This window comes from Eupeodes corollae, chromosome 3 (genome assembly GCF_945859685.1).
Source record: "Eupeodes corollae chromosome 3, idEupCoro1.1, whole genome shotgun sequence".
NCBI classification, from domain to species: domain Eukaryota; kingdom Metazoa; phylum Arthropoda; class Insecta; order Diptera; family Syrphidae; genus Eupeodes; species Eupeodes corollae.
In genome coordinates this window covers 26,179,867-26,207,295 of record NC_079149.1, presented here as the reverse complement: position 1 = coordinate 26,207,295, position 27,429 = coordinate 26,179,867, and the positions used below count along the sequence as shown (strand labels likewise).

General features: G+C 32.9%; 1 protein-coding gene across 1 annotated transcript; it reads left to right on the top strand.

The window, feature by feature from the left end:
- The first annotated feature begins 3,545 nt into the window (after positions 1-3,545).
- LOC129952353 (protein yellow-like) lies at positions 3,546-21,935 on the top strand. Its single transcript, XM_056064903.1, has 3 exons — positions 3,546-3,754; positions 19,869-20,489; positions 20,554-21,935. The coding sequence occupies exons 2-3, from the start codon at positions 19,982-19,984 to the stop codon at positions 21,612-21,614; spliced, it is 1,569 nt and encodes a 522-aa protein (XP_055920878.1). The 5' UTR covers positions 3,546-3,754; positions 19,869-19,981; the 3' UTR covers positions 21,615-21,935.
- Positions 21,936-27,429: the final 5,494 nt, after the last annotated feature.

Genomic DNA, 27,429 nt, shown 5'->3' with positions numbered 1-27,429 from the left:
TTGTTATAAAGTCGATTTAAGGATAGTTTTGCTTTTGGTTTGTAGTTGGCACAATGTCAACCCAGGGTAAACCACTTAACAGAAAATCGTATGTGCACATAAGACATTTAAACACCACGCTGCAATTTTCCCATAGATCAATAATTGTTTTCCTTCACAAAAAGGAAAGATAATAAATAGAAGTCTACGGATTCGATAGATCTGGAAGCTTTTGAATTGAAAAAAATCATCTCAAGACGACTTAGGATGTCTTACCATTAATACCGAATTTTTTTATATTGTTTATAGCCTTACTCAGAATTGAAATATCTCAAAAATATCCCACGGTGGACGCCAAACGGTTTGAACTTGGATTACGGTCGAATATGTACGAGTATTAGCCTTAGTACATGTGATTTTAAATTAAAGTAATTGAATTGTTTGCGGAACTCAAAACCTTCTTCATTCAATTCTATTTAAATTTTTTTTCCTGTAAATGGTTTTTGATAGACCGCTACTAAGGCAGCTGTCATTATTGACGGTTGACAAGTTAAACTGCGACCACACGTGGAAAAGTGTCTTAAGTCAACTTAATATGACTTATCTTTATACAACTAAAACAAAACTCAAGATGAAGCATTGAACTCGAAATCTTTTATGAACATAAGATATTTTACCATGTGCCTTTTTTGCATAACACCAATTTTGTCTCTTAATAAAAAGGCAGTATGGGAGAAGGACACGTATAAGACAGACTTGGAAGCTATTTAAAGGATACTTAAGTCGTTTTACCAGTTAAATCGAAATGTTTTCCATTGTTTGATTTTGCTTGAAACTGAAAAGTTTGGATTAATGTCTTATTTTTTGAAACCATAGCATTTATGAATTTCAATTGAAGTTCATTTTTTGAAATCATTGGAATAGTTACAAACGGACCAATTTTGTTCCATTATATTTTTACTATTTTCTTGCTAGGGTTTTCCAGTAAGAAGTATTATTTTAAATATACCACTGTTTTGACAGCTGACACTTTAATAGCAATTTTAAAATACGCCGTTACTTAAAATATAACGTTTCACATTTCAAAAAATCGCTATTTTGGAAGAAACGGTCATTGAAAGTATTATAAAGGGTTATCCATTTTGAAGTTTCAAAAATTACACGTTAATAAAACAACTATAAAATATTTTTGTTCATAATATTCCTATTTTATAAAAAGTTTGAACGTTCACCTTATGTGTGAAATACTAAATCATTTAAAAGATTACCACTCGAATTTTGGCAGGCATCGATTCTTTGGAGGTAACTTTCGACCACTTTTTGACACATATTGGGGGGGATCTCAGCCATAACTTGACGAATCTTGTTTTTTAAGTGCTCAAGAGTTAAAGACTTATATGCATAAATACGGTCTTTTGCGTAGGCCTGCAAAAAAGTCCAGCGGTGCCAAATCACATTCACACCAAGAGGTTGCTTTTTCATATCGCCATGACGCGATGCGAAATTACTTGGCCAGGAAATGTCTCTTGCAATAAAGCCATATGCGCTCGAGTTTTGTGGCATGTGGCACCGTCTTGTTGAAACCACATATACTCCAAGTCGTATTCTTCAATATCAGGCAAAAAAAGTTATCATATGACTATAACTCTCCGAATTGACGGTGAAAGTCGTTCGAAGAAGAAAGGTCCAATCACACCTCTGGACTAAAGAGATCACCAAACAGTGACTTGTAATGTGGATGTAATGGCCTCTGTTCAATTACTTGAGGATTTCCATAACCTCTAATAAGACAATTTTGTGTTTCAACATACCCACCGAGTGAGAAATGTGCTTCGTTGCTGAAGAAAATTGTGTTGGAAACATCGCTGTAACCGCTTGTTGTTCAAGGCCCCATTTGACGTAAATACGATGTTGTGAATGGTCAGCTGGCTTCAGTTGTTGAGTAAGCTGAACTTTATATAGATTTAAGTGTAGATAAAAATGTAAAATACTCCATAATGTGCCGTAAGACAGTCCTCATTCCTAACAACAAAGACGCAACACTTTCACTTACAACAACGAATTTTCAGTGGTACGAGTAATGTGGAGGCTTTACAAAATCTATAACAAATCCAGTCTTTTCAAAGTTCTTTATATTTTTGACAATTGCTTGCATAGGTGGACGAGTATGAAAACCACAATCTTCTCTTAAACCACGATATGTGGCTGTGAGAGAATCACCATTTTTGTACAAATTTGTATGCGTTGTACGATAGTTAAAAGATCTATTTTCGTAAATTTCAGACTTATAACTGAAAAACAAAAATGTACAGAAAAACTTTTTTTTTTTAATAATAAACGGATATTAATGCCCTTAATATGTTTAAAGTTTAAACACAGTGCGAGCTTTAGGAAAATATGGAAGGATTATAGAGGAGATACCGATGCACATTGGTATCCACATTCTCGATGTGCGGTTTAAAATAGAATCTCTATACTTGACAGTACGTCCGAAATTGAGCTAAAGGTTTAACTGATGTGCATTCCTAGAAGTACGAGTATTACGGCTGAATTGTTTGAGGGGGGGAACTCGACTGGCTAATTCGACAAAACACTGTTTATAAAAATATCGGTATAACAACGAAAGGTATGAAAAATTGCGCCGGTGATCAAGTGAAGTAATTGTTTCGGTTATAGTTCTATCGCCTATCATTTTTAAAGCCCTTTTTTGGATCCTGTCCAATATACTTAAACTTGTTTGAGGGGCACCTGCCCATTTAAAAACTTAGTTGGACAGATGTCAAATTCCTACCCTATACCTTAAAACCACAAAATGGAACTATTAAAAAACCGAACTATAAAAAATAAATTAGGTGGGGCAACATTTCTTTGAGAATTAGGGCCTAGTGACTTACAACTCTCAACCATTCCTATATGCGAAAACTGTTGACAGGGATAGAGGGGACCTACAATTTTAAGCCAAATCCGAACGGTTAATTTGAGAATGCACTTTTTAGGACAAGAATTACTCTTGGAGAATTTTTCAATTCCTCGCAAGTGGTAGTACCCGTGAAAAAAAACTTTAGATGGCACAGGCAGAGATCGAACCCAAGTGCTCTGGCATGGCAGTCCAACGCACTAACCATCATGCCACGGGTACTACAACGCTTTAAAAATGCATTGAAATTGTTAGAATGTAGACATTTTGGCAAGAAAGTATTTCTGAGGTTGTTATTTATTTATGGGGTCAGATGGAGTAGAAGGTCTATGCCAATGCTCCATAATCGATGCAAGACCTTTAAAGATACAATTTATTAAGTTTTAAAAGACATACCGCCTCGATTATGTGAATTGTTCATTGGAGATTTAATTTTTCAGTAATATAGAAATTTATTGCTTTCGTTAAAAAAATAGGCATTTTCCTTTTAATGTTTAAATTATATCTTTTACTGGAAAACCCAAAGCGGCAACTCTTTTAAACCATGTTTACTTCTCTCAGTCATCACATCGTTAGCAGTTAGCATACTATTTTTATTTTGTTGTGATCAACAAAACGCGGGAATAAAGGTAAGTGTTCATCAGAGATGTCAGTTATTTTGTCGCAACATCTTGACGGATTATCATCGCGAACGGGTTAAAATTTATAAGATACAAAACTATCTTACACACCGACTAAACTCGTCTACTTAACGTGTGGGTGAATTAAATAGATAAATACTCTTTTTGAAAAGACTGAACTATCTTCAAACAAATTTTCGAAGGAATATATTTTCACATATTTTAAGCGTCATAAAATGTAAGTGTTAAGGAAAAACTAGTGAGTTAAGTGTTTGAAAAATTCCTCACTTTAAAAATAAGTTAAATAAAAAGTCTAAATTTAAGTTTGTGCGTAGAAGAAAAAAAGAAGCATCATCATTTATGTAAATTATAATTCCAAGTGATTTTTGTTTAGTTAAGTTTTATTGATTTTGAATGTTAATAGACAAATTCAACCAAATCAGGCTTCATAGCAAGTTCTTGATAATAATTGTGAATTTCAAGGTTAATATAAACTGAATTCATCATAATATAAACTTTAAGTTAAAAAAATATGGATATAACATGCAATGAATATTAATATTATTTATTTTTTTCGTGATGATACTTTATGAAGATGATCTTAAGTTGCACATGAGCATACAAATATATATTTTATGTGTTCCTAGAATTTTTGCTTAAAAAGGTGCAAAATACGAATAAGCCAATGAGCAAAATATTACGTATACGCCAGGCGTATCTTCTCATAGTGATTGCATTATTTGCACAAAATTAACTTCATTCGAAGGATAAATTGTGTGGTGACAGAAAAATAAAAATACAAGAAACAAGTTACTGCAATGTTGATGTTCTTAAGAAGACATTCTAAGTGATGATAAATTGTATGCACATTATGTTCGCACCTACTCGCCTACTTATGTGCATTCTTGACATTTTAAACATCTTTGAATGTAATAAAAATATTGTAGAAGATGAGTTGAATGTTTTTAATAAACTCTTAATTTGTATGAGTTTTGTTGAATATTTTGTTATGCAATGAAAGAATGTTCTTTATTAAATTCCTCCTAATTAACTGCATGTTAAAATTTTAATGTTATTTGAATTTTTTGAATTTTTTAGTGAACACAGAATTGACGTTTATGTCTTTTTAAGTTTTTTTTTTTATTTTTGTGCAAAGTCAACAAATAAACAAATAAAAAATAACCAATAAATTACTTAGAAGTAAATAAAAAACAATTAAAAAAATAATAATAGTCAATTTAAATAGTTTTTAGAAATAGAAAGCTATTAATAATATGATGGTTCTTGTGGTTTTTCTAACTAGTAAATGTTCTAGTTTACATGATTCTTCGGACTATGATCGAAATTCTAACTAGTCTAATATTATTTTCATAAAATATTTCTTAAAGCAAAGTATATTAGCAGTTGTGTTTTTAACAAATTGATTTTTAAATATTTAAATAATAGCTTGTGAGTTTATTTCTGAAAGAAGATACAGATATATTTATAATAATTTCTTTGAAGCCAAATTAAAAAAAAAAAATCAAAAGAGGCTGGGATGCGACCCACACTGATAACTTCCCATCCTGTCTGTCGATTTGTCTTACTTAAAAGATTTGTAGGTTTTCATGTTTTGTTAAAAAAGTTATCAGTTAAATTATTCTAAAAATTTAAAAATAACCAACAATATTTTGCATATGAGGAAATAGTTTGATTTTGAAATCTATTTTTGTTATCGAGATTTTTAGTCGTTAACCAATTTTTACCAATTTTAGTAGCACAAATACAAATTGAATGAATGAAATTAATTTGAAGTCATTTATTCACGAGATATCGAGAACCGAACATCATTTTTTAACAATTTTGCGTTCTTTTTTTCATTTTTTATGAAAAAACCGACTGTTAGATTTTTATAAAAAAATTACTGAATGTTGAAAACAATATCTATTTCTTAAATTTTTAAAAAGATTGATTTTGTTTAAGGTTTTTATTTTTTGTAAAAATACTTCGAATCGATTTTTCTCAAAATTTCACTGAATGTTGAAAACAATATTTTTCATACAATAAAATTAATTTAAAGCCCATATCTCAATGTTTTGAAAAGATATTTAAGTTGAAGATCAGTTTTTACCAACTATTGTGAATATTTTTTAGGTTTTTAGTTTTTTTGTAAAAAAAACTTGTGAATTCGATTTTTCTCAAAATTTCACCGAATGTTGAAAACTATATTTTTTATAAGACAAGTTAAATTAAAAGTCGTAATCTTAAATTTTAAAAAAAGGTATTAAAGTCGAAAATCAATTTTTACTAACTTTTGATAATTTTTTTTAGGTTTTTACTTTTTTTGGTAAAAAAAAATTTGTTAATTCGATTTTTCTCACATACGTACGTTCGTAGGTCCGTATGACATTTTTTTCGTCGTTCATAGCTCAAGAACCAGAAGAGATATCGATTTCAAATAAATGTTGTTATATAGATAATAAGGCAGAAAGGGCTCTCAAGAAAATTGCGTGGTTGCTTTTAGCATAGCAGTTTGAAAAAAGGCGAACTAGAGACTGAATGAAAAAAAATTTTGTCACCTCCAATATTTTACGACTAAAATAGGATTTCATCTCCAAATCAGTTTTGTGCAACGATAAATAATGTTTTTGACATCTGATAAAATTTTGAGAAAAATCGAATTGACAGTTTTTTTTTATAAAAAATAAAAATCTAAAAAAAACATTACTCAAAATTGGAAAAAATTGATTCAAATATCTTTTTAAAAACTTGAATTTTAGGCTTCAAACTTATTTTATCTTATAAGAAATATTGTTTTCAACATTATGACAAATCTTGAGAAAAATCGAACTGATAGTTTTTTTTACAAAAAATAATAACCTAAAATAAAATGTATAAAAGTTGGTAAAAATTGATTTTCGACTCAAATATGTTTTTTAAAAATGGTAGATATTGGCCTTAAACTACTTTTATCTTTTAAAAAATATTGTTGTTAACATTCAGTAAAATTTTGAAAAAAATCGAATTGACAGTTTTTGTACAAAAAATTAAAAACCTTAAAAGAAATTTAACAAAAGTTGATAAAAATTGATTTTAGATTTAAAAATCTTTTCAAAAATTTTGAAATATTGGCTTCAAACTAATTTTATCTTATAAGAAATATTGTTTTCAACTTTCGGTACAATTTTGACAGTTTTTTTACAAAAAATAAAACTCTAAAAAAACAATACTAAAACTTGGTAAAAATTTACTTTCGACTCAAATAGCTTTTCAGAAATTAAAAATATTGGCTTCGAACTTATTTTATGTCACAGAAAATATTGTTTTCGATATTCAGTAATTTGTATATACAAATCCAACAATCCGTTTATTCATAAAAAATAAAATCTACAAAAAATGGTACGCAAATTCGGTAAAATTTAAATTGAGATAAAATCCTTAAACGATATATTTTTGGTCTCAACGAATTTACAGCCGTAGTGAAAAATCGAATATAACAATCCCAAAACTAGCTCAGAGATTTTTGATTTTAGAAAATTATGTGTTCACAATTTTTTAACAAAAAACAAACAAGTTATCAACGGCACTTGCTTTGTTTGCATTTTTGAATTTTCCATTTTTCTACTACTCTGGGTCTTTAATTTTGAAATACGAGTGTAATAAAAATGTTAAATTTTTTTAAAAACAAAAATGGTCAAATACGGGTATACAGTTTAGGATTTCCTATTAGTAATTATCTACACTAAATATGATAAAAGGTCATGACCTAAAACAACTTAGTAACTTGCCTATGCTGCATCCTAATAATTCTCGAGTAAAGCCTATTTTAATGGAATTTAAAAACAAAAAAACTACTTTTAGTAAATTTTTTTGCTCACATTGTTCACAAATTATTTGTCTTATTAATGTTTTTAGCAGTTTTAAATAATGGACAAATGGAAACTTAAGTAAAATTTCAATCTTTTTGCATGATGACTTATTACTTATTTCAAAAACAAATGTTTGTTTTATTTAACTTTCCAAGAATGTGTGAATTCTACCAAAGTTAAGTTAAGTTAAGTGAAAGTAGCGTACGAAACACCTCGTCATCTTTGGTTCCAACGCTTGCCCACAATGACACTCCCTATTTGAGTTCGATAGATAAAGCCAATTTGCTTGCAGCACAGTTTGCTGTCAATTCGACGCTACCGTAAAGTGTCATGAATCTTCCTGTTCTTGAGAGCGTAAAAGATTCTATGGGACGAATCTTCTTTCTCACTCGTGCAGTTGCAAGAGTACTGAGAGACCTTGACATACACAAATCCGCTGGCCCAGATAGTATTCCCCCTATTGTTCTGAAGAGGTATTCTTAAACGCTGGCAAAACCACTGCGTAAGCTTTTCCATCTTTCGTACTCTACAGGTCTCTTTCCGAGCGGATGGAAAACAGCATTTGGACAGCCTGTCCCTAAAAAAGGCGAATCATCCTCCCGATCTAACTATCGTCCAATAGCACTCACGTCCTTTTTTCCAAGGTCATGGAAACGCTAATTAATTATCAGCTTAAAAAATATCTTGAAGAACGAAAACTTCCTAATGACCGGAAGTATGGCCTTCGTAGCAATAGGTCCACTGGTGATCTCATGGTTCATCTCAACGAACAGTAGAGCAAATCTGTACATCGTTTTGGAGAAAGTATGATTATTGCACTTGATATTTCAAAAGCATTTGATAGAGTTTGGCACCAAGCTCTCTTATCGAAAATGCGTGCTTTTGGTATTGATGAATCCCTTCTTCGTTGGGTTAGAAATTACATTTCGGACCGTTCAATTCAAGTAGTGTTGGACGGGTTCAAATCTGATATTCACAAAATAAATGCTGGTGTGCCCCAGAGCTCCGTTTTGTGTCCGACGCTCTTCCTTATTTTTATAAATGATCTTTTGTCTGAAACTTCTTACCCACTAAATTGTTTCGCGGATGACCGTACTCTTAGCTTTTCATATTCGTTTTTAGATTTGTATCCTTGTCCTTCGGATGTGGAACTTCAACGGCAGCGTATGATAAGCTCATTAAATTCTGATCTCGACAGCATTTTGCAATGTGGAATTAAAAACCGTGTAGAATTTAACTCTTCGGAAACTCAATGCTGTCTCCTGTCGTTAAAGCGTAACCCACCCCCGATGTCGCTTTCTATGAGTGGCATTTGCATCGAGGATACTAATCAACTTTCAGTACTCGGTATGAATATCACAGATCACCTCTTATGGAATGATCACATATCCGATATTGCAAAAAATGCTGCTAGGTGCTTAGGATTTTTCCGACGGTGCAAGAAATTTTTCACCTCTTCTGAGGTGATTTACAAAGCCTTCAATCGTCCAAAACTTAAATATAACTCGCATATTTGCGCAGGTGCCGCCAAGTTTAAGTATTTTAGTCAGGACCCAAAAGAGAGCTTTAAAAAAGATAGGCGATAGAACTATAACCGAAACATTTACGTCACTTGAACACCGCCGCAATATCTCATACATCTCGTTATTCTACCAATATTTGTATAAACAGTGTTCTGTTGAGTTAGCCAGTTGCATTCCCCCCTAAAACGATTCATCCGTAATACTCGTACTTCTAGGAATGCACATCAGTTTAACCTTGAGCTCAATTTCGGACGTACTGTCAAGTATAGAAATTCTTTTCTTAACTGCACATCAAGAATGTGGAATGCTATACCCAGCTCTGTTTTCCCTATTATTTTGATATTCAAAACTTTAAGAACAATGTGCATCGGTATCTCCCCTTTAATCCTTCCCTATTTAACTAAAGCACTTTCAAGAAACACCATCAGTTCACCCTTGAGCTCAATTTTGGAGTACTGTCTGTCAAGTATAGAGAATTTTCTTTTTCACCACACATCGAGAATGTGAAATGCTTTACTGACCTCTGTGTTTCCCTTCCATGTTAATAATCAAAATTATAAGGTCAATGTGCACGATTATTTAATGTTAAGGGAATTAATAACCCCTTTAGTGCTTGTAAACTTAAAAAAAAGTTAAATACAAAACTTTGTACATTTAAACAATAACCAAAAACCACAACCGAGCGTTGTTAACACATCAAAGTGAGTCCGACGTCTTATTGTTTCTTTGAAATAAGATATAGATTAAAATTATATATTTAAACATTGCACAATTATAGTACAAAAATATGTCGATTACCACAATTTTTCATTATCTGTCATACTATTGATTTTTAAATAATAACAAGATAAGATATTCCACAAAAGTAATTTTTCTGTATCTTAAAACAAATATCTTAGAAGGTAAAAAATCATAAAGCAATTACTTAATCTTATTTGCTCTTACAAATATTTTAGTGATATCTCGCTAATTGCAGTGAGACCTATTGCGTGTGTATAGAATTGTTTGTCAACTATATATTTAACAACAATGTTTTTTTGTTTGTTAGCTTTAATTTTAAGCACAATCAAACTCTTTTGTTTAGGTCATAGCAAACAATCCCTCATATTGTTATAAACACTTACTTCTTAAACATTAACTCAAAAATCAAAAAAACCAAATTACGCCTTATGTCATTGAAACTCTGTATACTGGGAGTTTCTAACAAAAAAGAGTCTTTTTCATATTAATTTATAGAATTTGATGTCTGCGATGCATGTAAATCACCATTCCGATAACAATCACACAACAAATTAAGAAAAAATAACTTAGACAACAATTCCTTGTCACAGGTTAGAAGTCTGAATTTTAAATTTTTGTTTTAAATTGAAGTGAACAATAAAGTTTACACTTAAGTGCCTTAGGTAATAATTTTAAATAGAACTCCTTACTTCTTTTTAAAGGTGCTTCCAGTCTGTCTGAAAAAAGCATTTTGCTTGTTTAAATGCTCGACAACATGAATACAATTTAAATTGATCATTTTTTGAAGAATACATTTACGTATGTACATATGTACATATGTACTTTTAACATCATTATTCTAAACTGTCTTTTCCAAGTGTTTTATATATTTATTTTTTGACTTTCAAGTTGAAGGTTACTTATTAGCACTTAATTATTTTGTGTATAAATGAGTTCGTACGTCAGCTCTTTTGATTTCGTAATCATGCAAAAATCATATTGGCAAAAAATCAAAACAAATATTGATTTATTCACTTACCTCAAAAAGTGCTAATCAAATTCACAGAGGTTATTAAATTAACTTTATAAATTCTTAGATCTATCAACTTGTGGATGAAACTAGTCAGACGTTTGTCATTTTAATTATTTAATATAATAAATATCTTGCCAATAAAATTCAGGTCAAATATTTGTGACATCTTCCTCAAGGACAACCATTTTTGCGATACGACGATGGTTGTTTAAGAAATTTTCGTGGAAGTGACAGATTTTTTGTTGTTGGTGCTTTCGCATCATCATCTCCAGCAAGATTGAAAAAAAAAAAACAATAATCAATTGGCCATTGACCATGGCAGTCAAGATAAATAACTTTGGTCAGGTATATACCAGTTTATGAAACAAAAAGTTATTAAAGAATGTTGACTCTCGTGCAGTGTGGTGAAATATATTTTTTGTTGGTTGTTTACTTTATTTTTTTTTTGCAAAATATACAAATTGACTTATTTATTTTTTCACAATAATTGTGCACTTTGCGTCGCACAAAAAACAAAGTGAATCAAAAACGCAAATACGACATTTAATTCAACCGAAAATAAGTAAAATAAAAATAAATGATCATTTAATAAAGAATTGTGGTAATAGATTTATCAATCAATTACTCTCCTAAGGATGTACTCTCATATTGTTTGAAGTACTTATATATGCAGAAACAAGTTTGATCTGAGAACTGAGATATAGATACGTACTTATTTGGATGAAGTGAATTTATGATGCAATTAAGATGATTGTTGAACATATCCACAAATATATTCTTCTTAGCTATAAAAAGTGAAACACATCCAAGGTTACTTATGCAGTTATTTTTTTAAACCAAATGTCTTCATGTAGTTAACTCTTAAATTTAAGTGCAGGTTGTTGAGATTAAAAGAGATTTGATAAGTATCATTCAATCAAGTGCGGATGATTTAGCATACATGAAGTGTTTAAATTTTATAATGAAGATACCGCAAAGCTTTTTGTTTGCATTTCAAAATAAGATAATATTTTAATTTATTTAATTTCATTGCGCAAATTTAAGTTAAGAAGGAATTATTGAATTAATACAGAAAAAATATTGAGGCACATTTTACGAAATAATGATAAGGATAAACACCATTTTTTCATTTATTATTAGACTTTAATAAACTAATTTTACTTTAAGTATCTTAACAACTAAACAAAATTAGACTTAACTTTATAATATTGATATGGGTTTATTTTATTTTTTCAGAACGAAATTTTTAAAAGTAAATCTTAGTTAAACTTAAAGTTTTTAAGAACGCGTTCAATTTTGGTGCTTGATCTTTTTTGTTGAATAAAGTCTCGTAGACGTTATTGAAATTTTTAATAATTTTATTTGACACATATTAATTTTGGCTCACTCTTTTTGAACAACTCTTGACAAATATTTTATAGTGTAAAATAAACGTCTATTTTTCAAATCGTTTTGTATTAAAATTGTCCAATTAATCGGGTTCAAATCATAACTGCATGGAGGCCAGTGCAAGAAGTTAATATTTAGCTTATTTTTAAAAACTCTTTTTGTTTATTTTAAAACATAAATAGCAGCGTTATCCTTGTGAAAGATACATTCAGCAGCAAATATTTCATCCTCATATTTTTGGGAATTTATTTTGGTACAAAAAGCAGATTGTGGCACCAAAAACCATCAACGTACCACCTTTAAAAATTGCGAGGATTTATATGCTGCTATCGGTTCGTTTAACATGTAAAATTGTTGGCAACCGTCTGGGTCTCCTTAATTTTAAATTTGTCTAATTTGAAAAAATTGATACTTTTCAGCGGAAGTCAATCTGTTTGCTCTTTTGAAGGGACACGTTTCACATACATATTCAATACTTATATATCACTTTCGAAACTTGTTGCACCCGACTTGGTTAAACATTGATATTTAAAATGTTAACAATTTTTGAGGAGCTTATAGATTCATTAACGGTTGGGAGTTTGATTTCTCCCTGCATGTTTTTTTAGGTTTTTAACTGAATTTCGCTTAACTCCATAATTTTAACTCAGCTTTAAGCAAATGTCTATTACAGTTTAACTTCTTGAAAGTATGCCACCGACTTGGCTTGATGTCTTTCTCTGTTCTCGTTAATCAGCAACAAGACCCGACTCTTCTTCAAATAATTGCCTTTAGGAGGCAAATCCTAATGAAGTTTTGTATTCTAATAAATTCAATATATTTACGTGATTTTAAAAGTTCATATACATAAATAATAAACCTTTGTTATTAAAAGATTTTCTTATTTTTGGGAATTTTTTATAACGATTCTGAAATACAATCATTTGGAAATAACTTGGAATTGATAAATTCTCCAAAACCCCATCTGTAGCACTGGACACCTTACTCTAACACTTCTTGATATATTTTTCAAACAAATACATTACATTACATTCTACTCAGCACATAAATGTACAGAGTAGAGAACACAGCACCCTGAGCGACTAGACTATGTAAGGAGAGGATAACACAAGACATTAATACAAGACAAAAGGACAGAAGAGAAAGAACAACAGACAGAAAGAACGCGGTAGGTTTTGAGACGGGCCCCTATCTGTATACTAACCACGCTCACTGATGCTTGATTTCGGTGATCAATGGGAACAGAAGCCATATCAGTGGCTAGGCCGTTGCCTAGCAAACAAATAGCTGCAAGCTCTGCTATTCGCCTCAAAGCTTCTTCGCAGTGGACTAACAACAAAATTGGACACTCCGTAATTCTTATGTTTTTAGTATCAATTCCAAAGCACAAATGCAATTCGACAGAAACTTCCAGATTGCTATACCTCTCAGATGTTTCTGGGAGGATAGGGCATTCCTGCAAGACGAGTCAATCCATTTTTATACAGATGGTTCAAAAACAAAAGAAGGTGTGTATTTAAACGACTTAAATTAAGTCCCTCATTCCGCATTCCCAATCATTGTAGCGTGTTCTAGGCGGAACTTTTAACGATAAAGAAGTCTTGTCCTGGCTTAAAGAAAACGTGATATCAACACTTGATATTCGTATCTTCTCAGTTAGTCAGCCGCTATCAAATCTCTTCGCTCTGTCTCTACAAACTTTATAACAGTCCCTAACAGTCCATCATCTCTACTGAAGAGATAACACAACAGTTTAATATTCACCTTTGATGTGTGCCGGACCATAGAGACATTCCATGTAAATATAAGGCAGATGAACTCGGAACGGTACAGTATAGCCCATCCTACCACGTTTGGCAAATACTGGCATACCAATCGCTACTTGTAAACTGTTGCTAATGCAAGACGCAAGGTTGAACAACATCACCAAGTGTCAGGTCACAAAAATCATCTGACCAAGACTAGATTTAAATCGATCAAGGTGCTTGCTTGCAGATCGCATATAAGCTTGATAATAGGTGTTATAACCGGAAACTGTCTCAAATGACTTTTTCATAAGCTGTATGGACGAGGAAGAGGAGGAAACAATTCTTCGCCCTGCTCTAGCACAAAAATGTAAGAATTTCCCCGGAGAATTCTTCTATAACGATCTAAACGATCTAAATCATATCGGTATAATCAGCTTCTCACGTTTCGTAAGAGACTCAAACTGGTTCCATTGGCTTAAGAAGAAGCCTCGAGATTCATGTGGTATTACAATGGGCCATTAAACTGGCCTAAGTGTTTTCGATTCCATCATGGACAGCCACTTTAACCTAACCTAACCTAACAAAGAGTAATTCTTGTCATGAAAAGTGGTTTCTTAAATTAGCCGTTCGGATTCGGTTTAAAACTGTAGGTCCCCTCCATCCCTGATAACAGTAGTCTTACACAAGAATGGTTGGGAGTTGTAAGGCTCTAGTTTTCAACGGACTGTTGCTACACCCAATTTATTTATTTTATGTATGAATCAACCAGGTTCCTAAAATTCTTTAAGTATTTCAAGACTTTATGTTACTCATGTTCAGTATGGTCCTTAAATAAATACAAGTATTAGTATCTGCGTAAAATTATTAAGTATCAGAACCTTATAAAAATTATAGTATTACTTCAAGTACTTAACGAGTACCCTTGCTGAGATAAACTTTTTTTTGAACAATACTTCTATTTGATATTACCAAGTTTCAGTATTAAAGTATACGAGTCGCAGTTTATGTAACTAGGCATTAGACCTTGAGTTATCTAACCGAAAAACTGGACCTTAATGTTCGATGTATGGATATATCATCTTCATTATTATAAATTCTACAGCAGGGTTAAAGAATTTTCCTTCATTTTTGCTTTTAAATCATTCCATAATTTTTTAAACTCTTAAACTCAAAACATTTATCAAATATTTGAACGAATAATAATTAAAATCTTATAAGGAATTAAAACAGCTTTTATTCTTCTAACAATTTAATAATTCTTATTGTTTGTAAATGTTTAATTTTTCGTAATAAAAAAATACTTATGTCAGGTCATTAAGTAATTCATCATCATCATTAAAAGTTTATATTTTTAAAATATCATTAAGAACTTTTATGATGTAGAATTAACGAATCTTAACTGATGCTGCACCTTTATGAATGTAATTTGTCTTTATTATTATTTTTGTATTTTGTTTTTAATTCTAAAATAAGAATATTTGTTTTTTTTTTTGTGATTTGCGTTGTACGTTGGGATATTGAATATTTAAAAATAGAGTCATTTATTGGTCATTGCTCCTAAAATATTTGCATTAGTTCAGTTTGTATAACACACATGTTTGTTTATTTGAAACGAAGTTGGTTTCTTTGAACCAAGTGAAATTATGCAGATATACGTACATAAATATAGATTTAAAATATAAACTTAAGATAAGACTTTTTTAAATGTTTACAATCCTCCGTATTTATTTTTAAAAAGGTTGTAAAATGAAATATTCAATGTATTTAGTTTTAGGTACAATATATTTTTGTATTCATTTAAAGTACATTTTAGTAAACATTGACATATTTTTACCTTTTAACACAAAATTAATTAAATTTCATGTACTTGTTAATCGATAAAGGGTTTTCAAACAAGAGGTTTCATATTGAATAGTTAAATTGTTTCCAATTTTTAAACTGCCATCCTTTGACTATTGACCAGTAAAAACTACAAAAAATGGAAAAATGCATTCTTCAAAAACGCATTCAAATTAAAATTGATTTTTTTTCTCACAAGAAAAGTTTCTTGGCCGTTTCTAGAAGACGTGATCACAATTGGCAACAAAACCGTGTGATTTTTATTTAATAACTTACTTACTTTTTTACTTAGGTCCTCAGATCTGTAAGGCCCGTTGGGAACTCCTTAAAAAGTATAGGGCCTTTAACCTTTGCGCCATCGTGTACGGTTTCCGGAGATGTATTTCAGCTCACTTCAACATTTGCCTAGTGACGCTGATTCCAACTCAGCTGTCCTGCGCCATGTGCTTCTCGATCGTCCAACTCTTCTTCCTTCTTGTATGAGTGAATTCCACTGCATTGCTTGGCCTGCATTGCAGTCGTTACCATATCGAAGCGTATGTCCAATCCCTTGTCGCTTACGCCTTCGTATTATAGAGTCTATAGGTTCTTGGCCTGTCCTTCTATGAAGGACCTCATTTGATATACGGTTTGACCAAAAAATCCTTAAGATGTTCCGAAGACATCTATTCACGAAGGTTTGTAGCTTTCTTGTAATGGCTGAAGTAACCTTTCAAGTGATGCACACATAAAGAAGCACAGATTCGACATTTGTGCGAAACAGTCGTAGCTTTTGTTCTTAAACTGATAGAGTTATTCCTCCAAATTTTCGACAGCATACCGAACCTCGCTTTTGCTTTGCAAATGTGGCAGGTGACGTCTTGTTCGGTTCCGCCTTCGATGGAGACGATACTTCCAAGGTACTGAGAGCTCTCCACTTTTTCCACCGGCCTCGAGGAAATATGAGAATGGTCGGGTTCCGATGCTGATCATTTTTGTTTTGCCGGAATTAATTTTCAGCCCCACAACTTTAATTAATAAGGTTTATATAATTCCTTCAAAATCAATTGAAGACGTTAACAAAACAGTTCGTAAAATTTCCCAAATGCAAATGTGTAATTTGGTCAGGGAAATTTTCACAAAAAAGATTCTGCAAACTTTGTGGAAATTTGTCTGATATTAGTTTAATAGTTAATTTCATTTGTTCTTAAAAAGTACTAATTTTTTTAATCAGTTAACTTCTTTTTGTGTTTAAAATAAAAAAAAACATTTATTGTTTTTTAAAGTTATTATGCTAAATAGAAATTGTTTCTTCAAATTGAAGCTTTGAAATTTTTGAATTTAGAATTGGTTTTGCATAAGTAAATAATTTGAAATATGAAGCTTTTTTTTAAAAGACACTGGGATGCGTCGAAATACTGTTATTCAAAATACTGTATTCTAAAAATTCTGTATGACACTATTTGATAATAGTTCTGAAAATAACTCCTAGGCCTTTGATAATTGAAACACAATCTAAGGTCACTGATTCAAATGCATAATTGAACAAGAAAATGTGAGATTTCCTGGAAAAAGAGATCGCTATTGATGTGACACCAATTTGATAGGGAATATTTTTATATCATCTGCATATAAAAAGCATTTACAGTACTTAAAGATCGAGACAGCATCATTAACAAATATAATAAAAAGGAGCGGACCCAGGTGACTACCTTGGGGGACACCTGATACTGAATTTTTTTCAGGATGCATCTCCAATTTTAATTTATTGTGTTCTGCAAGATAAAAATGACGATAACCAACGAATGAATTGATACCAAGAAAGAAAGTTTTCATTCTTCAATAAAGATCCGACGATTCAACACCTCTGAAGAACATAGTATTTGGGATACTTATTGGTTTTCTCTTAGAAATGACAAACGACCAGAACGATTTACTATTGTTTTTATATTACTTTTAATATGAGAGACGTAAGCTCTGCATAGAAACTCACTAAGAACTACGGTACTTTTAAGAAGTTTACTAAAATCATCACAATCCAATTGATTTTTAGATGTTATGTTTTTCACGTATGCATTACGTTTCATTCTTTTTAAAAAAAGATGTTTATCCATGGTGAATCTTACGTACTACTTACTTAAAGTAGCTCTACAGCCCGGGGCCGACCTTTTCCTCAACCAACATGCGTCTCCAGCCAGCTCGGTCCCTAGCTAGCTGACTCCAGTTTCGCAAGCCAAGTTCGTGCGCCACCTGAGTCGCGGTCTTCATCTACTGCTCCGTCCCTCAGGATTGGATTCGAAGACCTTTCAGGCTTCGGAACCTTGATGTCAATTTGCTCTACATAAGCAAGGCATCTAAGTCGATAAACTTTAATTCTGTCAACTAGTTCAGTGTCGCTGTACAGCTCATACAGTTCATCGTTATATCTTCTCCTTCATTCTCCATCCAAGCATACGTGACCAAAAATCAACCGAAGAATTTTTCTAAGACGCTCTCATCTTTCTTTGACAGGGTCCAGGCCTCAGCGCCATAAATGAGAACCGGGATGATGAATGTCTTATAGATGGTGATTTTAGTTGCTCGAGGGAGGACTTTACTTCTCAATTGCCTTATAAGTCCAAAGAAGCAGCGATTTGCAAGAGTTATTCTTCGTTTCGTTTCAGCTTCAGCACTGGTGTCGTTGTCTGTGTTTATAGCGATTCCTAGATAGACAAAGTCCTTAACTACCTCAAGGTTAAAGCTGTCCATGGTGACGTTTTGTCTAAGACGTCGTCGACGTTCAATGTCCTTTTTTGATGACAGCATATACTTGGTCTTGCCGTCATTGACGACTAAACCCATCTTCTTCGCTTTCGTCTAAATGCTCAAAAACGCTCAATTGACACCACACTTTGAGCTTCCAATTATGTCAATATCATCTGCGTATCCGAGTAATTTGATGGACCTTTGGAAGATTGTGCCTCTAGTGCTGACGGTTGAGTTTTTCACAATTCTTGCCAAATTGATATTGAAGGAGTCGCATGACCTTAAACCTTTTTTGACATCAAATGCATGATAGAGCAGTGTGCATTCTCCATCATCATTCTGCATAAAACGATAAGTTTGACAGGGATGCCAAAACTAGGCATTGCTCTGTAGAGCTCTTCCCTATAGAAGCTGTCATATGCGGTTTTAAAATAGATGAATATTTCAAAACCTATTATTACAACTTCAATGAAGCGGCTTTCAAATTAAGTGGTTACTTTTCTTTTTTAGTTCTTTTATAACTTTTTAAAATACAGATTCTTGTCCCATAGAATTTCGACCACACAGAATTTTGATCATATAAAATTGTCTTATACAGGGGTTTTACTCATTCAGAATTTCGAACCCGACCTGATGCGACTCACACTCAAAACTACCTATTTTTTCAAATTACGTTTTCTAGTAACAAGTCAATTGAAATAAAATATTTTAAGCTATTTTTCTTTTTGGTATGTAATTTTCCGATATTCTAAGAATCTCATTTTTCTAAACTCCAGCGTCTGCTTAATTTTTAGCATTGTAAATGTTCCAAGATTTTAGTGAAACAATCATTATTATGAGTCATGATTTATGTGATTCCAAGTGAGGGAACTCATTAAATCTCAATTAAATACGAAGTATAATTGTTTCTTATGATTAATCAAAAGAAACAAAAATATTACTCATACGCCCTGTTGAACATTAAAAGAATCGCTATTAAAATCTGTTTCCCATAAAATAATTAAATTAATTAAAATTGAAAATAAAAGTAAAATGAAGTAAATATTATTTTCATCATCAAAATCATCCCATCATCATTGCATGATACATAGCTACAGATTTTATATAAACGAATATATATGTGATGTTCTCCAATATACCTAATTCATCTTATTTTAACCACAACTTTTAGCCATAATCATACTATTCTCCTTAATCGCTCGCACGATATCATCTTAAATGTCCCACAACCGACCGCATCTAGTTCGAAACAATTAGATGCTTTCTGAAAAATTCAAATTGCTTTTCGGAGCGGCTGCGGCCGGCCACCAGCAACGCCAGAGCAGCGCAGCGTGCAAAAATCGTGAGCAACTAATTAGCATTGTGATTCAATATTAAAATGCGGTTGATAGGTGGCGGGCGAGGATTTAATATATTTACCTATAAATAAGATTCCAATTACATGGTCACCCTCCTCTCTGCCTTCAAAGAGAGTACATGCTACATCAGTAATTAATTTGTAATTTGCATTTTTGTATTTTATTTTCAGGTGCTGATTATTACTCAGCCAACTATCAGTGAATCTTTAAAAGCATTTTGAAACGAAAATAGCAGAAACAACAACAAGAAAAACACGCGAATATTTTAATAGTGCGAGCGACAATGAATCCGCACCTAGTTTGCATGCTAAGTTGTCTTTTGGCAGCTAGTTGTGCGGCACAGCAGACATACTTCAATGGCGCACCACCGCCACTCCCGCCATCGGGTCCGTCCTCCGATCAGGACATCTCACTGAGTGACAGACAGTTTAGAGTCGTCTATGAGTGGCGAACAATTGACTTTGCTTATGCAGATGAATATCAGCGAGGGCGGGCGCGACAAACGGGTGAATTTATCGAAAGGAATGCCCTCATATCGGACGTGAAGGCGTTTGCCAAGCGTTTGTATGTGACACTTCCACGAATGCTGCCAGGTGTTCCAGCTACATTGGGTTGGATTATAGCACCAGACAATAATGGACGAACTGACCCGCTCATTGAACCCTTCCCATCGTGGGAGATGAATCGTGAAGGTGATTGCAGGGCGTTGCAATTCGTGCAGGGAATCGCAATTGATGCTGATGGTTTGTTGTGGGCTGTTGACTCGGGAAGAATTCATACTCTTAGTCAAGGTGAGTCTTTTCTTGTTTAAAAAAGCTCTCTATTCAATTTAAACTTAACAACATAACATTTTAGATCGTCCTAAAAATACATGTCAACCTAAATTGATGATCTTTGACCTCAAGAGAAATGGAACCCTAGTTCATCGTTATGACTTCCCAGAAGAAGTGGCCTCCAGAGGAACGAACTACCTCAATAAAATCGTAGTAGATGACGCCTATGGTGGATTTGGTTACATTACCGACAACAGTGGTTCAGATCCTGGAATCGTGGTGTTTTCACGAAAACTCAATCGTTCATGGAAGGTGAGGGAGCCAAATTCCATGAGAGCAGCCCTCAATGCAGTCGACTTTGCAGTCAATGGAACAAGTCTGAGATTCTCAATTCATATCGATGGCATCGCTCTAGGTCCATACTACAACCCAAACAGTGGTGGTGATTCCCTGAATATCAACTCGCCGAAATTTGTCACTGAAAACTACGAACGAAATGTCTACTACTCACCTCTGTCTAGTTATCACTTATACTCAATTCCAGCTTCAATCCTTCGTGATCCGGAATTCACACGACGCTCGACTCCAAGACAAGTCTTCGAATCTGTCACCGACTATGGACTGAAAATCTCACAGACTGACGGCATGATCATGGATAACCGTGGAATTCTATACTATGGCTTGTTGAAGGAACACGCCCTTGCCAAGTGGGATTCCTATCAACCCTTCACTCCGATAAATCAACATGTCATAGCCAAGGATGACGATTTCATTCAATGGGTAGATGGTATGTCCTTTGATGAGGATGGTTATTTGTATATAGTGGTCAATCGATTGTACAACTTTGTTGCCGGACGCCTCAATCCAAATGAGGTGAACTTCCGGATTCTGCGAGCTAAGACTGGCGGTTTGGGATACACTTTCACGAATAGTCCGGGAGTTGGTAATATTGGGCCGATAGGTTTTGTGCCTGAGGGTGAACCTTTTGGAAATTCCATCGGCTTTGGTCTTTCATCAACTACGCCATTCTATAATCAATTGGAAGGACGTGATCCTTATTTCAATGGAGCTTCTTCGAAGTCGACTTTTATAACGACGACGGGTGTGCTTTTGACTATATTTTTAAGCTATCTTCTTCGTTAAGTTGTGTAAATCCAAACTATACTCATCATGGTTTTAACTTTAAGCCTGTGCTCAAAAAGAACTACAATTTTAAGAGAGTCATCATAGTATTTCCTGTTGTCCATATGTCATAACTTGGTATTTATTTCTTTCTTTTTCAAAAATTGTACCCGATAATAATAAATTGTGAGCATCTTCATTCTATACCAAAAATGTACTTAAAATATTAATTGTATAAAAAAGAAACAAAACAAAAAATCATTAAATATATGTTTAAGAATGTTAAGTTAGTTAAGTTTATATTGTTTTTAACAATAAAATCATATTTTATTTTACAAAAAATACAGTTTTTTCTAAACTTCTGGAATATAGCTTTATTTTCAGTTTCAATGTCTTTTGAGCAGCATAAGGTCATTCATTTTTCAATTTTTGAAAACGATACATTTTTCGATACAAATTTTAGTTCGTCATAAGGTTTGGACTTTGCCATTGACTGAGAAAAAGAATTTCATTCAAATGCCGACTCCTAGAAGATTCACAACTTTCGATTTTTGTAGGTAATTTTGAACCACAATTTTTCAGACGGTGTCTCCGTCATAACTTGAGTAATGTTGGTCCTCAGTTTAATGATGAAAAGAGGTTATGCAAGGTCATTAACGCTTCCAATCTGTTCAAATTGTTTTAAAATTTGACGAGCTCTTTAAATTTTCTAGATTTTAGCGTAAGTTCAATTAATATTACGATTTTTGACACTTAAAATGACAGCTTAATTTGACAAGTGTCAAATGTCAACGTAACTAACTTTAAAACTTGAATGAATATTTGACAGATTTTTAGAGAAAGTAAAGCACCTTTCAAAAAGTTATTTTATTGTTTTTTTTGTATTAAGTAAAATTTTCTAAGATACTTCCTTTTAACAATTTTGTTGATACTTTGGGATCATGTGTTATAAGTTTGTGTTTTATAAGTTTGGTTTTAAAATTTTACCAAAGCAGAAGTTGTGTTTTGTAAAAAAAAGTCCTTATTCCTTTTCCAGAAATCATTATACACAAAGTTTTAAATAAAATTGTGCACTTAATAAATAAATGGCAGAGTCATGAAGTTCAGCTTTAAGTTGAATGAAAAAACAATATAAGCTGTCATTTTGACATTAGTGGACTTTTCTTAATTGTTAGGGATTATTCACATGAGAGCAACCAACGACCGACGAATGGATAAATAAATGTGATATTTAACAATTTATAAATCCGAATTCTGTGTAAATTGTAGTCTGAAGATAATAAAATAAGATTTTCTTTGCACTGAATTGCAGTCTAATTTTAACGAACTGTCAAACTCAATTCTCATTCCACATACAATCCACACTTTAACGAATAAAATAATCGATTGCTTCTTAACCTTAACACTTAATTCTTGTCTTTGTTATGCATTTGTAATGACGAATAAAAACAAGCTATATGAATGAAATGTCATAATGGACAAATTCGTTCATTCGTTAATCGCTCCCATGTGAATAGTTTTTTAGGAAAATTTTTCTTGATTAACTTTCCAATAAAGTTGCTTGAATTGAAAGACAAGTTTTTAGCAATCAGGTACTTGAATCTCGAATTACCTTCAACTCTCCTAAGTTGTCTGAATATGCCCATTTACAATTTCCTTGACTTACCTTAAAGTTACTTATGATTTTTGAACTCACGCATTCATGACACTTCAAATGACAGCTGAGTTTGACAGGTATCAAATACCAAATTAAAACAAGGAAGTGATTGAACCTAAACTAGGAACTTTTAATTTAAGGATCAATTAAAGCGTAGTATTATGGGGTTTCTTGATCTAGATCTGTCAAAACTCAAATTTCCCCAGTTTTTCATTTCATGGGGCATGCAAATACATTGATTTATTTTTGGTTTAAGATAAAATCTTCAGATCTGAGTTCTTTGGCAGATTAACCTCTGTTTGCACTAATGTTAATTCATTTTTAAGAAATGTTTAGCTGAAAATTTGACACTCTATCGGGCTCATAAGCGCACGAAGTTACCCTAATACAATGACATAAACGAAAAGAAAAACAATCGTGTTTCATTAAAAACACAATCAAGTTTTGATGGAATTATTAATTTATCTATGGAAAACGCCATTAGTAAGGGACATTTTTGGGACTTAACTTCGAATCAACTTTCCCATTAAGGCAATTTTTTGGAAGCTAGTCAATCGGATACTAGAAACTTGGCTAACCTAAGATCTGTTCTATTTTAAATAATTGTTGTTATATCAAACAAATTGTTTAAGTGTCATTGTTGCGAATTGTCAAAATTTGTAAGAATAATTAAGGAACGACAATTGTTCGTAATTGTTGATCTGTCAAACTACCAATGTCAAAAATAAAAAAAGGTTTTTTAAAACCTTAAGACACAAATCGAATAACGGAACAAAAAATGCAGCTTTCAACGTGCTTCAGAAATGCCTTTAAAACATATCCTCAATAAAATACTCACTTCTTTTTTTTTCAACAAAATGATGGAACGTAAAGAGAACAATCAACGAAATCCATTGGTATATTTTGTGATAAAAAATTCTTGGCCCAATTTATTTGACAAATTGCATTTAAGTTTCTTATTTTTTCCCAAGCCAAAAGAAAAACAACTTCTTGTTTATAAACAAATCAATCACTTTGACAGTTCAACACTTTCAATTGAGCTTCCGAGTTCAGTTACTTAGTTACAAATCGTAACTATTTAAAACTACAGTAGTCTACTACTGTAGTCAAGCAACTATGTAAAGTTTAGCAACGACAATAGTAACGATTGCTGAAAATGGTTGATAATCGTTTGAAAAATAACAGACCTTTTTTGTGAAACTTGAAATGACAGCTGAGTGTGGCAGGCGTCAAATGTAAGTGCTACCAAATTAAAGCCACGAAATTATTGGGCAAGTTCATCAGACAACGTAAAGGACTTAATTTGTAGTCAATTGCGTTCTTTGAGCGTAAATTTTGCCCAGAGCAAACAGTGAGTTTTCCAAGCGTAATAGATTTTTGCCTTTAGTTGATAGTGCAAAATCTACCAAAAAGGGACAATTTGACAATTAAACTTTTTATCAATCAATCATCAATTGATCATCGTCCGACAAACCAGTTGAATCATCCCTTAAAAGTTTTATCTTACAACAATTTTGACTTCAAAGCTTAAATGTTTCTCTGCATTTTGTAAACAGCTGAAAGATGTTTTTATTTTTTGACAGCTATCTCAATACAGCTATCCAACTCGTTCAACAAGGTATCTAAATCCCACCTATCCAAGATACCATATCCAACTCGAGATTGAACGCAGCCAATGAAAGAGTTATAAAGTTCACCTTGCAGTTGGTTAAAAAAAACATGGCCAACTGTTATTTTGACATAAGTAGACTTGACTTGGTGGTTAAGAAGATTTTTCTTGACTTGCCCATAAAATTGCTTGAACTAAAAGGCAATTTGGTGGCCGCTGTCTTATTAAATATAAAAGACTTGCCTTACGTTCTATTCGTCTTCTTAGCCTGTCTTTTGATGATAATTCAAATGACAGTTGAGTTTGACAAGTGCAAAATGCCTACAAAATGATTGACCCTCACCTGTTACGTTATGGTTTAAAGATCAATTAAAGCCAAGAAATAGAGACTTGGACTAAAGTAGTCATTAATAATAATATAACTACCCTTTTGAATTGTCATATTTCCCATTTCCTATATCCTTTTAAAATGTATTCAAAAATATCAACGATCGTTTAAGTTTATGCATACAAATTCCTCCAAAGCACGTAGCTGCATCATTAAAATTGGTAATCTTATATTTTTTTTAATCAACCTTCAACATTTCATCCCATTTTTAATATTATGTATCTTCTGATTCACAATCAACTGCAACAATTTGTGTTATGTCTGCGCTGAAATACCACACCCTTTTTGATTGAATCATTTTAATGAATTTTTTTTAATCGTTGCGTTGAGATTTAATCTCGTCTGAATATTTATAAAAATTACTCAGTCGCATCACAAATCTAAAGTCAACTTGTCTAGTACTACGATTTTATACGGCTCGTGTTGTCACATTATTTTAATACAGGGTCTTACTTTCTATAACTCAATAATAATACTTTGAAAACAAGGAACACTTATGACAAAAGTCATTCATTCATTCCCTTTTATTTTATTCCCAATATGGTTTTTCTTTAAGGGTTTACGCCACCCTCGAATTTCCGAAAAGTCGTTTTTCTTGTGTTATTTTGTTTTGCTTTCTAGGACTTCAAAAATATTGTTCTACATCTTAAATATTGTGACTTTCTACTGGTTATAACTTCAAACTTATCTCATCTCTAAATTTTTTAAGTTGTCCGGACTAGTTGACTTAAAAAGGACAGATAATTCAGAAAGTCTATTTGGTCTCGATGATAGCCAAATTCTTTAAATGTCCCTACTTGCATCAGGAATAAAACAGTTTCTTTTAAGACACAATTTCGAAACCTAGTACAGCCAATAATGGCTGAAACACAAAAACGCTTCACCTCTTCGATTGACGTTTACAAGTTCAGCTATAATAATTCAATGCGTGCTATCACAATGAAGCTTCGACCTCACGTTTCATTTGACAATCGTAAAGAAATAACGTAATGTTACCTAATGTGACTCCAAACGTTAGCTCTAGTTCAAATTTGCTAATCATTTGCTTTGTCTGACAGCTCAACAGCTGTTAAAAAGTCCACAAACAAAATACAATTGCTTTTAGAGGGATTCCCATTGGTTATTATAGGCTGTGTAAGCTACTTCCGCGACAAATTTATTTTTTTTTTCGATTTCAAAAATCATATTAATATTATTTTGAGAAAAAATAACAGCTGCTAATGACAGAAGTGCCATTTTAGAAATGTCACATTGGAAGTGTCATTTAAAGTAACTTCGAAGCTGGCCCAACGTAACTCAGACGAAGCCGAAGCGTGTTTGTGTTTCAGCCATAAAGGGTTTTTCAATTGGCGCGGGTAGATTTTGGTACCCCGTGGCGGCCATTTTGTTTTGGTGACATTCGAGAACATCTTTATGGTCCGTGAGAGTGTACAGCAGAACCATAGGCAGTCTATTCCTCGCCGTACACAAGAACTCGGCCGTACAAGATCCAGCTGACCAAGGAGCCCAAAGTTAATGACCATAGACGACGCAGTTTGTTCGCTGACTGGGCTTCGAACCGTTTGGAAGAGGGCCCCAATTTTGGCAGAAAAATCATCTATAGGGACGAGGCTCGTTTTGCAATGAATGTCTGTGTGAACAAGAAAAAATGCCTATATGGGAAGACACCAATCCACGCGGGGTGGATTTGTGTGCATTTGGAGCTGGCGGCGTAATTGGTCCATAATGTTTTGAAAACGACGTAAGGTAAGCCGTCAACAGCGAGCCCTACATAATGATGATAACTAATTTCTTTTGGCCCAAATTGAACCATATGGACCCAGACGACATGTGGTTCCAGAAGGTCGGCGCTACGTGTCACAGAACAAATGCCACGATTGACATTTTGCATAAGCGACTTAAGGTCAAGGTTATCTCTCGCAGGGGCGATGTGAATTGGCCACCAGGGTTATATGATTTGATAACGCTAGACTTTTTCGTGTGGGGTTTTTTTAAGTCGCAGGTCTATGCAAATAAACCACAATCTACCGATGCCCTAAAGGTGAAAATAACACAGGCCAACGCTCAGTCGGATCTATGCGGAAGAGTCATTGAAAATTGGACCACTTGGATCCGTGCCACCGTAAGAAGCCAAGGTGGGCAAAAAAATGATGCCATATTCCACACTTATTGGCATACATAG